Source organism: Rhineura floridana, chromosome 3, assembly GCF_030035675.1.
Source record: "Rhineura floridana isolate rRhiFlo1 chromosome 3, rRhiFlo1.hap2, whole genome shotgun sequence".
Lineage (NCBI taxonomy): Eukaryota > Metazoa > Chordata > Lepidosauria > Squamata > Rhineuridae > Rhineura > Rhineura floridana.
The window spans coordinates 182,113,651-182,126,701 of NC_084482.1; the positions used below are offsets into that span (position 1 = coordinate 182,113,651).

At 43.8% G+C, this 13,051-nt stretch overlaps 1 protein-coding gene across 2 annotated transcripts in view; it reads right to left on the bottom strand.

Annotated features, from left to right (window-relative positions):
- SYNPR (synaptoporin) overlaps positions 1 to 13,051 on the bottom strand; it is a 289,300-nt gene that overhangs the window by 106,303 nt on the left and 169,946 nt on the right. Inside the window, exon 1 of one of the 2 annotated variants that reach the window (XM_061618736.1) lies at positions 11,747 to 11,885. The exons of the other annotated variant lie outside the window; for it this stretch is intronic. Coding sequence (XP_061474720.1) covers positions 11,747 to 11,770 — 24 coding nt within the window. The 5' untranslated portion in view covers positions 11,771 to 11,885. Of the gene's footprint in view, positions 1 to 11,746; positions 11,886 to 13,051 lie in introns of those variants that run through there. 2 annotated transcript variants of the gene reach the window in all.

Genomic DNA, 13,051 nt, shown 5'->3' on the forward strand with positions numbered 1-13,051 from the left:
GTGAGCCAGAGTGGGAAAAATGTTGTTGTACGATGCAATTACTGCCTTCCAAGGATCAAAAATCTGAGATCAGCTGTTTCCTCCTCATCCAATGTGAAGAAACATTTTGAGGTAAGCCTTTGTCATGCTGGTCCTCAAAGAGTGTCCATTGTCTATTTATGTTTAAATTGTGAAGTTCCTCTTCCATTTTTTCTTGGATTCATGCTTCCTCAGAGGGCACACCCTGAGAAGCTGAGAGCAATTGAAGAAGCAATAAAGGCAAGGAGACGTGGCCTTCCTGAACCAATGCATGACACCCCTCCTCCCAAAATGCTGAAGCAGCAGCAGACAACCCTTGAGAGGTGGGGATCTGGCAGGGAGCCTGTCACCCAGAGCAATCTCGACAGGAGAATCATTGATTTCATTGTAGAGGAGACATTACCACTTCAGACTGTGGACAAACCATCATTCATTAATCTGGTTCGCATTGGACTCCCCAAAGATCTCACCATCATACGTGCCAAGACTCTGAGAGACAGAATTGAGAAGAGAGCATGCCACTTGAGAGAAACTCTTGCAAACCGAATGGGTGCTGTGGCATATATAGCAACCACTGCAGATTGTTGGACCAATGGTAAGAAGAGTTACTTTGGGGTAACAGCCCACTGGATCAACCCAACTACCCTGAAACGTGAGGTCGGGGCCTTGGCTTGTAAGCGTCTGAAGGGGTGCCATACATACAATGTCCTTTCAAAAGCACTGCATGATGTACATGTGCAGTACAGGATCCACAACAAAGTTATGTGCACTACTACAGACAATGGCTCCAACTTTGTGAAAGTGTTCAGAGTTTTCATGGCCAAAGAACCAGTGGAAGCTGCAGGCACCAGTGACGATGATGGTGATAACCAGGAGGAGGAGGAGGCTGAGGTGGAGTTTGTGCCTATCTGTGAGATCCTGGACACAGGACCTGAGGCAGAGGAAGAAGCTGCAGACTCAGGAGAGGATTTTGTTTTACCACCACACCAGAGATGTGCTAGCCACACCCTCAACCTTGTGGCAACACAAGACATAGAGCCTATGCTTTCTGACTCCTCCAAAAGTAGTCTTCTTGGTCCTTTCAAGAAACAGTTTCGTTCCTTGATGGGAAAGTACAGCAAGTTGTGGTCCAAGCAGAACCAGTCAGCCCAGATTGCTGAGTATATCCATGCGCAATGTGGTGTGTATCTGAAGGTACCGAATAAGACCAGGTGGAATTCCACCTTTGATGCGTTGAAGCAACTACATGAGCTCCTGTCAACTGTGCCACTAAAAATGCATGCCATAATGGACCGCTGCTCCTTGTCCAGGTTCACAGCTGCTGAGATTGAAGTGGTACAGGAATACACAGAGATTATGGAGCCACTAGCCCAGTCCCTAGATATCCTGCAACGGGAGAACGGCATGTTCATGGGGTATTTGCTACCAACGCTCTGCAATCTGGACCGCAAGTTAGAAGGACTGGAAAACAAACCTGAGAGGTACACATACTGTTTTCAGCTGCTGAGAGGTGTGCGTGAAGCCCTAAGAAAGCGGTTTGCAGCTATCTGGGAGGACAAGAGGCTTCTTCTGGCAGCCTGCCTACACCCTCGCTTCAAACTAGATTGGCTGGAATCGTGTCAGGCCGCCACCCATACCAACAAGTAAGAACATTAGGGAAGCCCTTTGGGTGGATTACTCCAAGGGAAATGTTGTCTCAAGAGAGGCATCAGAGGGCTTAAGGTGGTAGGCAGGGGCTGGGCCTTTTCTTCCTGGGGCTCCTCATCACAACCTTGGGTTGCTGCAGGTAATCCTTAAGGGTCTGCTGTGCTGCCCCATGAGTGTGGTGACTTGGTCACCTTCCTACCTTCCATGTCATCATCCACAGGCTCAGGCTGGACCCTGAACCAGGGGACATGACAAGCATCAGGAAATGAAGAGCAGATGATGGTTTCCTAACATATATGTGTTAACATATCCTCTCTCTTTCTTAGATACACAATGGAAGCCTTGTTGAAAGCTGAAATAAAGATGGGTGTACTTAATGAGGACAGTGATCAGTCTTCAGATAAAGACCAGGAAGGAGATGACTTAGAAGATGACTTCTTTAACTTTCTGCCCCAGGGCAAGAAGTCAGCAGTGGACACTGCTGAGGAGGAACTGGTGAGGTACCTGAGGTCTCCCAGCAGGGAAGTGTCATCACTCCATGGCTTTCCACGTGTGCTGCAGTGTTTTTTCCAGCACAACACAGGCATGCCTTCAAGCGCCGCAGTAGAATGCCTGTTCAGTACTGGTGGCAACGTAATGACTGTAAAAAGACATTCCTTGTCTGACATGCTCTTTGAGCATCTTGTTCTTTTGAGACATAACAGAAACATATTATAAAAGCATTTCAAGTGTAAAATTTGATTTCAAGAGTTGGGGTATCATCATTGCTTGGGGGGATGTGAGATTCTGTTATGCCGTTATGTTAATCTTCAAGAGTTGGGGTATCTTCATTGCCTGGGGGGATGTAAGATTCTGTTATGCCATTATGTTAATCTTATGGATAAATTTTTTTATTCTACTACCCCCTGTGTGTGTGTGTTTATTTTTAATATTGTTTTAGACTTCTTAGATGTGCAGCAGCCAAGGCTGTAGGAGTTTTTTTAAAAAAGTAACTGAAATGTAATTGTAGTGATTACTTTTGAGAAAAAGTAAAGTAATCAGTTACTTTCAGAGCAATTGTAATTGTAACGGTAATTACTACTTTTTGGGCCAAGTAATTGTAACTGTAATTTATTACTTTTTAAAAGTAATCTTCCAAGCTCTGGGTAGAGTATCTGGCTCGCATGTAGAAAGTCTCAGGTTCACCTTCAACTAGGGTTGTGAGAGGACCCTGCCTGAAACGCTGGAGAGCTGCCAGTCCATGTAGACAAACTCAGCTAGATGGCTCAATGGTCTGACTCACTGTAAGGCAGCTTTCTATGCTGTAATGCAGAGCAGATCATAAGTGTTAAAACCAAGTCTGCATTCTATGCCCTACACTAGGCATGGGGAACCTCAGGCCAGGGGGTCAAAAAGTGGCCCTCCAGGCCTCCTTATCTGGCCCTCAGGACTCTCTCAAGGCCCCATACCCTCCTGAGACACATCCCTCACCAGCCCTACTTTGCACCCACTTTGAGTACTTTTCCCAGGTGGAATGTGTCCTTGGACTCTATTAGTGCTTCTTGCTTGCTTAAAGGCAAAATCCAAAATTTGTTGCCAGGCCCAGTGCCAGTGGGTGGCCAGGTTGAGGATTGGTTGAGGATCCCTACAGCCCAGAAGGGCCCCTAAGGGGACCTTCATTATGCTGGGATGATGGAACTCCCACTTCATGATCCACACTAGTGTTGGGTTGCAGGGCCCAGTAACCCGACGCTGCTGTGGATCGCAGAGTAGAAGTTCCACTCTCCCAGGAAACACCCACATGAAGGGGGTGTGGGCTCAAATAAATAAGGGGTTGACTGCCCTTGCCTCCATCTTGGGTGATGGCAGCCATTCACACATAGCGTGCTATTGCGCTGACATAGCAATGCAGGAGGTAGTTAGGGCAGGCAGGCCTAACCTGCACTGCCTGCATTGGGAGGGGGTGATGGGAAGCATGATGATGTGGGCTTGCGGGCATGTTAGTGGTTGGATGTCTTGGCATTAGAAGACATGCTGGTGGATGGATCTACCTGCAGGGCCAACCACGCGTGAGTGAGCAGGGCCAGTTCCAAAGGGTGGCCAGGTGGGGGCCCTGGGGTTTTCAAAGCACTGCCCTCTTCAACAACCCAGGGTTTGACTCTTGCACACAAGAGGAAAAAAACCCCTGAAAACTATAAACTTACTTAATTTATAAGATTTTCAGATAAACAGGGAAAAACCACCATTTTCTGGCATTGCAATGAGGTCTAGGCACTGCCTGGAGGTTAACAAATCACAACCCTGATCTGTTAAACAGATTTAATAGTTGCGGGGGGTCAGCTGATGTTTTGGTGTATATCTCAGAACCAGACCACCCAGAAACTTTTTTTAAAAATTGAAGCTGAGAGTCCAGAGATTAAGGTGAGTCACATAGTGACCCAGAGAAGACCCCCAAAACCCAGAGTATCTGGCTGAAAACCAGACACATGCGTGCTACGCGCGCATTCCTACCATGAGCCAAGATGGTGGCAGAGGCTTCAATCCCTTAGGGAAAACTTGGCTGCCATCTTGGTTAAGGGCAGCGCTACACGCACAACGACACAACAGCTGAAAAAGGTAGGTTGAAGCAAGGGAATGGCGGGGGCTCCAAAGCTCTCACAATGCGATCTGTGGCAGCGATCCTGCTGCAAATTGCAGAAGGGGAGCACCGGGGCCCGGTGCAGGCTTGTGCCCAAGGACCCCAGCACGTCTGGGGCCAGCTCTGTGAGTGAGTAACACAACAGATACAGAGCACAAAGAGAACAGCAACTGTCAATGTTTAATCAATCTACAGATTTCTACTGGATGCAGCCTTGGGAGTCGATTGAGTACCTGACACTTCTCCTATCAGATACTGCCTGACACTGAGCATTTCCTATCAAATACAAAGTGGTGCAGAATGTAAAAGTCCCTGGTTCAAGCCCATGTTGGGTGGGATTGTATGAAGAATTTGGGGTAGGGCTCTGTAGCTTAGATGTGTGCTCTGCATGCAAAGGCCCCAGGTCGAATCCCTGGCATTGCAGTTAAAGAATGGCCACATGTAGCAAGGCTGGGGGTGAGCGTGGGGAAGCCCTGCCAGAGACATTAGAGAGCCAAACAATGTGGACAGCACTGAGCTAGATGGACCAATGGTCTAACTCAGTATAAGGCAGTCTCATATGACCATCAATTAAACACAGAGGTGGTGGCAGGAAGATCAGTAACCAATTCTGGCATAGCATTTTCCTCCTAGTGAATGCTCTTGGAGTTACTCCCTTAGGAAAATGCACACATGGAAGAATGTTCTGTTGGAGAAGTGGGGGGAAATTCACATTAATTCCTCTGGAAAGATTTATGAGCGCCAGGCTGCTGGGATGTAGTGTCCTCCTCACAGATCTTTCCTGAAACATCCATCTTGATATGTCTCCCCAACAGTCATATAAACAGCACTTCTGGGAAGAAAATGCTATGCCAGAATTGGCCCCGAGACAGGGCTGTCTAGTGGTGATGTTCCGTGGTTGAGAGGAACAGAACATCAGCTCTCAGAATAGCTCAGTGATAACAGGGCTTAGCAATCGATCCTGGCATATTGCTATATATAAAGGATTCACTCCTTCTTGTGATGAGAATAAATAGGATGCTGTTCACAGGCTTGCAAAGCACCAAGGTACAATAATGGAACATTATATGTGTGTGTATTACAGTATAAGAATTACAAAACTCTCCTGAAAAATCATCTTGCATATTCTCACAGATCACATTATATATTGACTAAAGGCATAATTACAACAAAAACAACCGTCTACTGCAACCCCATGGTCCTTTCTCCCATAACAGAGCTTGGAAAAGTAACTTTTTTGAACTACAACTCCCATCAGCCCCAGCCAGCATTTGCTGGCTGGGGCTGATGGGAGTTGTAGTTCAAAAAAAGTAACTTTTCCAAGCTCTGCATAGGCATCAGTTCGGACACTGTAATAACAGGATGCTGGACTTAATGGACCTTTGGGCTGATCCAGCAGGACTCTCCTTAAGTTCTTATGTAATGACTACTGGCCATTCATTTGATGAATTTTAATACATTTAAATGAATTGGCGGGAGGGGGATTTCCACCTTTTCCCAACTCTTTTACCACCTTGGTTGTAAATGTGAGATGTCAAGGGTAATCAAACCACATTAAATTGGGTTGTGGGAGACTCAAGTTCAAATCAACAGGTGTCCTGAGATTCACTGGAGAGCAAATCTATCTCCTTCAACTGCTACAAATAATTGCAACAGACTATACATTTTAAAAAGGATATTGAAATGATACTTAAGAACTGCAAAGCAATTTTCACTCTGAAATCTGTGAGAGAATTGTGTAATAATCATATACAGTATGCAAAAGGGTTGCCATGTTTCTTTAGATTCCTCCTTCAAAAAAACAACACCCAGGACATGCAGAAATTGGAATGATGGATGGGATCCTCTAGGCCAACTTCCCCTAACCGGGTGCCCTCCAGATGTTTTGGACTGCAACCCCCATCAACCCCAGCCAGCATGTGGATGGAATGAAATGGCATTCATTGGAACAATGATGTACCAGTGTAATATTGGATCATGTAGTCTTACAGTGCATAGGCTAAACAATGGGGTATTTCTTATGTTGCTGGAAAGATACAGTGACACTCTGCTGCCTTTTAGCACCATGCTCTAGGATGCCATACACTGGATGTTAGAACAGCACAAAGGGTATAATCACAATAATAGCTCATCCCTACTGTTGTGTAAAATTACTAAAAATCCATGTTTTCTTTCTTCAAGTTGCCCCCTGGTAGTCCAAACCTGATTGCTTTGTACTTCCTTTATACTCGGATTAAACTTTCCCCCATCCATACTTGTAGGCATGTTCTTTTTATGTTTACTTTGCTCTTTTGCTATTTGCCCACCTCTGCCTTTCTGCCCCCACCACCCCTCCTTCTGTGATCAAGTGAGTCATATGTAAGTCCACAAGTGTGCTTGGTTTGGGTACAAATTCCCCCTCCCTCCCAGAACAGAGCTGACCATTATGGCTGGCCTTAGACATGACTGGGAACTTGGGCACCAGCCTGCCCCAGGTCCGCAGCACCGTACGGCCGGACATCCCCGCCCAATACAGGCAGCGTGGGCTTAAATAAGCCCACCCCTACCTACCCATCATGTCAGAGCATCAGTGCGAATGCACACCATCCGCCAAGATGGTGTCAGGCTTGTCAACCCCTTAGCAACACCCCAATTGCCATCTTGGGTGATGGCAGACCTTCACGCACAGTGCATGGGGCATTTGCACTGATGCAACAGGTAGGTGGAGCAGGCAGGCTTATTAAAGCCCCACACTGCCTGTATCAAGGGGTGGGGGTCCATGGTGGTCCACTTTGCAATCCATGGCAGTGTTGGGTCGCTGAGTCCTGCAACCTGATGCTGCCATGCCCACTGCTGCTGCGGATGGCTGATCAGACGGTCCTGGCCACCCATTGGCACAGGCCTTGCTGACCATCACACACATCAGCAAAAATGGGAAGCTTCACAATGACAGATCCTCAGCAAACATGTAAAACTTCTTCCAACCTGGTGCCTTCCAGATGTTTTGGACTACAACCCCCATCAACCCCAGCCAGCATGTGGATGGAATGAAATCCACTTTTATTTTGGTTGATGCCATTCACTTTCTGAGAACCTGCCTCTTCTGATGCTGCCCCTCCCCGATATCCTTTCTGCTTTCTTCTTATATGGTTGTGTTTTGAGGGGCTGAGGTGAGGGGGGGCTGAGGCGAGATGAGCCAATGGGATCCCAACAGAAACAGGAGACATGGAAGGAGGTAGAGTTAGAACTGCCCACATAGGAAACAGTGGGGCAAAGCAACCAGGGATATCTCCTTAGAAATGGTTTGGAATCGCTCTTTCTCTCCTTTTCGGAGTATGGGTAAATCTGGATTAAGGGAGGGGAAACTATAGGAAGGCAATGATTGGAGGAGAACATCATATGGACAACAGAGAATTAATGGGCATACAGGAAGCTAACTATTCACATTAAATGGCAGTACAGATCAGCCCTAAGTCTTTTATTACTCAAACACAGTAGGGAAAGTTCATGCTATCAGAGGGGGGGGAATGACTGTGCTGTGACAGCAACTATTATAGAATATTTCTCTCTCCTCAAGAGTTGGTGAAAAGGAAATTATTGTGTGATCGTGGCCACCTTGAACTATATGAGGAAAGGCGGGTATGAATATTTTAGATCCATCAATCAAATTGTATTGTGTGAGCCATAACTGTTGAATCACCTAGATGCGAGCATATTAGCATGGACAGCTCCATTCCCAGCTTTCTCAGACCAGCTTCCTATGATGTAAGCAAAGCTCTTTCTCCTCTAGCTGTGGTGGTATAAACTGATGTCACTTTTTAATTAGGAAACACTTTCACCCTTATCTCCTGATCCTTTTGGACAAAATTGTTTCATCTAATGACTTGCCTATGTCCATCTGTTAACAGCCATTGAAGCTATCAAATTGCTTTCAATACATGTTTATACATAATGAAGAAAAAAGGAAACAGAAAACTTTTGCTATTAATGCCATTTCTAATGGAGTCCCCTAGCCTCTGTCCCTTGATGTGTTCCTGGCTCCATTCTACCTCCAACCAAATCTTATACTTTTAAAATCCAAAAATCTGTAACTGTAAATATTGCCCATAGAATCATAGAATAGTAGAGTTGGAAGGGGCCTATAAGGCCATCAAGTCCAACCCCCTGCTCAATGCAGGAATCCAAATCAAAGCATTCCCGACAGATGGCTGTCCAGCTGCCTCTTGAATGTCTCCCGTGTCACAGAGCCCACTACCTCTCTAGGTAATTGGTTCCATTGTCATATGGCTCTAACAGCCCAAAGCGTAGATACACTAATTCAGAGGGCATGGTGAGTGACAAACTAGGTGGAATGGTAGCAAAGCATGCAGTCCTCTGCCTCCTTCAGAATTTACTGCACAAGTAACAGTGTAAGTGAAAGAGGCAGATGGTCACATGCATTGCCACCGCTGTCCTAGTTTGCAATGTTGGTGCAGCAATATTCTTCACCCACTACAAGAAAACTATTCAAGGGTTTTAGTCAGGCTGCAGGAGCATTGCTGAACCTTTTACATAGAACTACTCTAAGTCAGTGTGCTGACTTATGTAGCAGCAACCTGTTGTGTACGACCCATACTGGTTTGATAACATGGTTGTAATAAGCTCTGGCCAACTTAAAAAAAAAAGGCACAGGCTAGTCACTACCACTAAAATAACTGTGATGTATGCAAGAGGACCTTTGTACAAATGGGTGCTTTGTGCTCATTGTATCAGCTGCAAAGGTGCAATTTGTTAAGACACTTGATCCATATCACTGATGTCAGTGTCTGATGTTTATAAGGAACTGAAAGTTGCACACATTGGAAGGGGCGAGGCAAAATCTTGTATCTAGAAAGGTTCCACGGCAAAACTGAGCAACATTTTCTTTTAGCATTCTTTTGTTCAGCAGACACAACACAGACACCATTTCTTTCCAAACATGTACATACTAAAGAATGAAAGAAACATTTCTAAAATAGCAATTTTACTACAGCGTCCCCTGGCTTTTAAAATGGGAAAAATATTTATTATCCTACTAGCTATTTATTTATTTTACAAATGTATATACTGCTTCATGGCCAGGGGCCATCAAAGCAGTGTACACGATAAAAATAAAATTCAAAAAACAAAAACAAAACCCAATTTTGTAAACAGTTAAACCATTTCTGCAAGCTTTAAAAACAACAAAATTGTCTCTAGTTATAATTCATTTTATAATTACCCTCTTTATAATAGTTTTGCTCAGCCCCTTTGACAGTCATATCCATTTGTCCTGCTTCAGGCCAGCCTACAAGCCATATCAAGTTCATCAGGCATCTCCAACCAGTGTGGCAAATGTCTGCCTGTTCCCATCTTCTGCTTCTTCTCATCCTCTGACTATTGCCCTTTCACCTTTCCATTACCAATAGACTCATTCTTGTACATTTTAGGATTTACATGAACTGGAATATATTGGCCCATTTTGCTTGCCATCTAAGTATCCACTTGGTGTGCTCCTTTTTCACACACTTGCATTTCACTAGCACGGATTTTTATGGACCAACCCAGAATCCATTCACTTCATGTACAAATGGCTTACCCATGCAACTTCCTTTTAGACCATCTAATGAAGTGTGGCTAAGTTTGGGACAGTTGTCATATGCAAGCTGGTCTGATGACGTCTTTCCCAAGGGATGTTTCTATATGTATGAAACCAACCTACCTTTCCTTCATTACTTATATGTTAAAAGGGCAGAATCCAAAACTGTGACAAATTTAGAAGTTATTTGAAAGCTTAAAATCAAAATCTTTAAGAAACCTGGGATTTTTCCAACCCTGATCACATTTATTCCATGTACATAGATTCTGGCTACTGAAGCATCTATGCTATCAATAGCAAGATTATTTATTTATTTGATTTCTATCCTGCCCTTCCTCCCAGCAGGAGCCCAGGGCTGCTGCTGCTGCTGCTGCTACTTCCTATTGCTAAAAATAATATAGCTTGTTTACATTCCAGACAATAATTTTCTGAAGTGGATGTGCTTGCACATGCATTATCTAAAGTACTTAGCAATTTATATATGAAGATTCAGATTCTATTAAATGATTACAAAAATTCTAACTGGTAACATTTATCACAGGCATTCAAATGCCCATGCCCAGGTTTCTCTCTCTCTTTCTGCTATGCTTCACTATCATTTACACTTGGAGCGCTCACATTGCACAAAAGGGGAACCCTACAAAACATATTGGTACTAATTTTGGTTTAAGCAGGAGAGAATCAAAGAAAAGAAGGGACTTTATTCTGAAAAACTGCAACTGGACAGCTTCAACTTCATATCCATTCTGAAGCTGCTCCGCAGGAAATTTGGAAAAGAAGGCTTTAAACTTCCACTGAAATCCACAGTTCTGTCTATTGTTTTCTTTCTGGTTTTCCCATTAAATAGATCCCATTGTCCCTGTTTTGGACAATACCTTTTGACTGATAACAATCATAGAAAATATGACAGAGTACAGGGTAATCGATTAGCTAAGCATGGAATGACCACAAGCAAATCTTTGCTCATACATGTCTTCTGATTCTTAATAGTGCAGAGCAGAAGAACAATTAATGGACTTTTCCAGTACTTTTCAAATACTTGGAATCAGAGACTGCTAGTTCCAGGAACAGTAAAAAAAACTACAATGCTCATCATTAAAAACATTCTACCATGCAACTTCACCACTTCCACAACACTTGTTTTCCTCAGCTACAGAGTTACTGTACTGTGTCACGCATGTACACAGTATTACTATACTGTCGTAAAATGAATGGCATATCTTATGATTACATAAAATAATGTCTTGAACAAAGAGGTATACAAAATGTTTAATGCAGAAAATAATTCTCTGCTTTACAAAGGAATACTGCATGGAGAGATAATGTATCAAATTAATAGTTATCTCTAAAGGTGCTGTTGATTTGGACAATGAGAGATGATCAGCTACTATGATACCACCACTTCACTATTTTCCTTCTTTTGCTTAATATTATCCAATAGCGGCAAACATTTGCATCTAATTACAGACTGGCACCATGCAGCGTTTTCTTCATTTTTATCTTCTTTCAGTATATTGCTTTACTTAAAAAAAAGGAAAGAAAAAGAAAAAATATATCCTGAAAACACATGGGCTGTATAGACCAAAGATTCAACAATAAATTAAAATAAATTCTGCATTTTTTGCTTATGTACACATTACTGCAGTTTCCTGAAGTGCAGAATAAGTTCACTCCAACAGTTTTCCACCCCAAAAAGCAAAGTAGCAATTATCCTTATAAACATCAAGGAAACCCACACAAACACAATCATATAAGATTAGGGTGCAGTTATTAGCATAGAGAGACACACACAAATGCACACACATCGGTGTAACAAAGGTAACTTAGTATTTTAAAACCATAATTCCATTAGGCAATAGCAATGACAGTTACAGTTGCGATGAACTTACCGGAGCAAATATCACCATACACATTTACAAAAGGTTTTATAATCCAACTTCCCTCATCTGAAAGAAGACAAAAGCTGGCTCATGCTAAAAATAAAGGCACCCCCCAAAAGCTCCTCAGTAGCCAGCAGCAGCTCCTGTCCTGATTTTATGAAGCAACTAAAAGGCGAGCAAGAAAAAAAAATCAATGCACAGGGAAAGTGCGATGATATACCAATCAGGCAGCAGCTACAGCCTTATTTGCTGGAGGGAGGTGGTAATGGTGGGGGAAAGGGTCTCATATTATTAGACAATGACTACACACATTCTAAGGACAGGAATCTAATACTACTTTCCCCCTTGGCGTGAGAAGGACCTGGCTGCTTTTGTGGCATGTAGTCAGCTGTTGGCTACAAAGTACCACAAAGCTGCAAAGCTCAGTATGCAGACCTGCGAATACACTAACTTTGCTTTGTGGGAAATGTCATTGTGGCAAACTGAGCTCCTGGGCTCTTGTGAAGCCTGAACATTATTCATCCACATGCATATGCAGAATCATTTGAGAAAAAACTGTGCAGTACAGGTAGAGGGAACTCGTCTTTGAATGCACAAGAGCCAGATCTGGCCAAAAAAACAAGATAACGGAATGCAAAGCACCTGCAAAAACAAAACAAAACAAAAAAGCCCCTAAACATATTTTAGATAAACCATACTATTCTGAAGGGTGAGCAATACCTGTTTATTACCATCAAGTTCACAAGTCCAAGAGGCCAATCATATGGGACTCAATGGGCAAGGGATGCGGAAAATCTAACTCTCCCCACCTTTAAACTGCATACCGGTGTGTCCACAACAGTCACTGCTGCCTCAGCTTGCCTATTTCCACTATTGAGCATGTGAAGGGCACAAAAACATAGTAGCTCTCTTTCACATGTAACTAATGAAAAGAGGCCAGGGGAGGTCTAGGAACTTCAGTACAATGGACGTCCTTCCTTCTAACAGATCCCCAAGCATTACCACATTCTATAGAATGGGCTAAATCTACCTGGGCAGGACTAGAAGTGGCAGAGTGGCCAAGTGGAGGACAATCCGATAATGTCTACTTGCAGTGGTGGTTGCTGTCCATTGGAACTGATAGAGTAGAAGGCAAGGAGGCCAACAGTAGGTGGAGCCAGAACCAACTCATTCTAGTTTTGATCCCATACTCCTCCCTACTGAGTTCTACAAGGGGCAACACTGAGAGAAAGGAGGTGGAAGGTAACAAGCTACACTGCCTTCCCTGTCTCCATTGCAACCTCTGCTTGCCATACAGCAGAGCTGTTCAGAGTG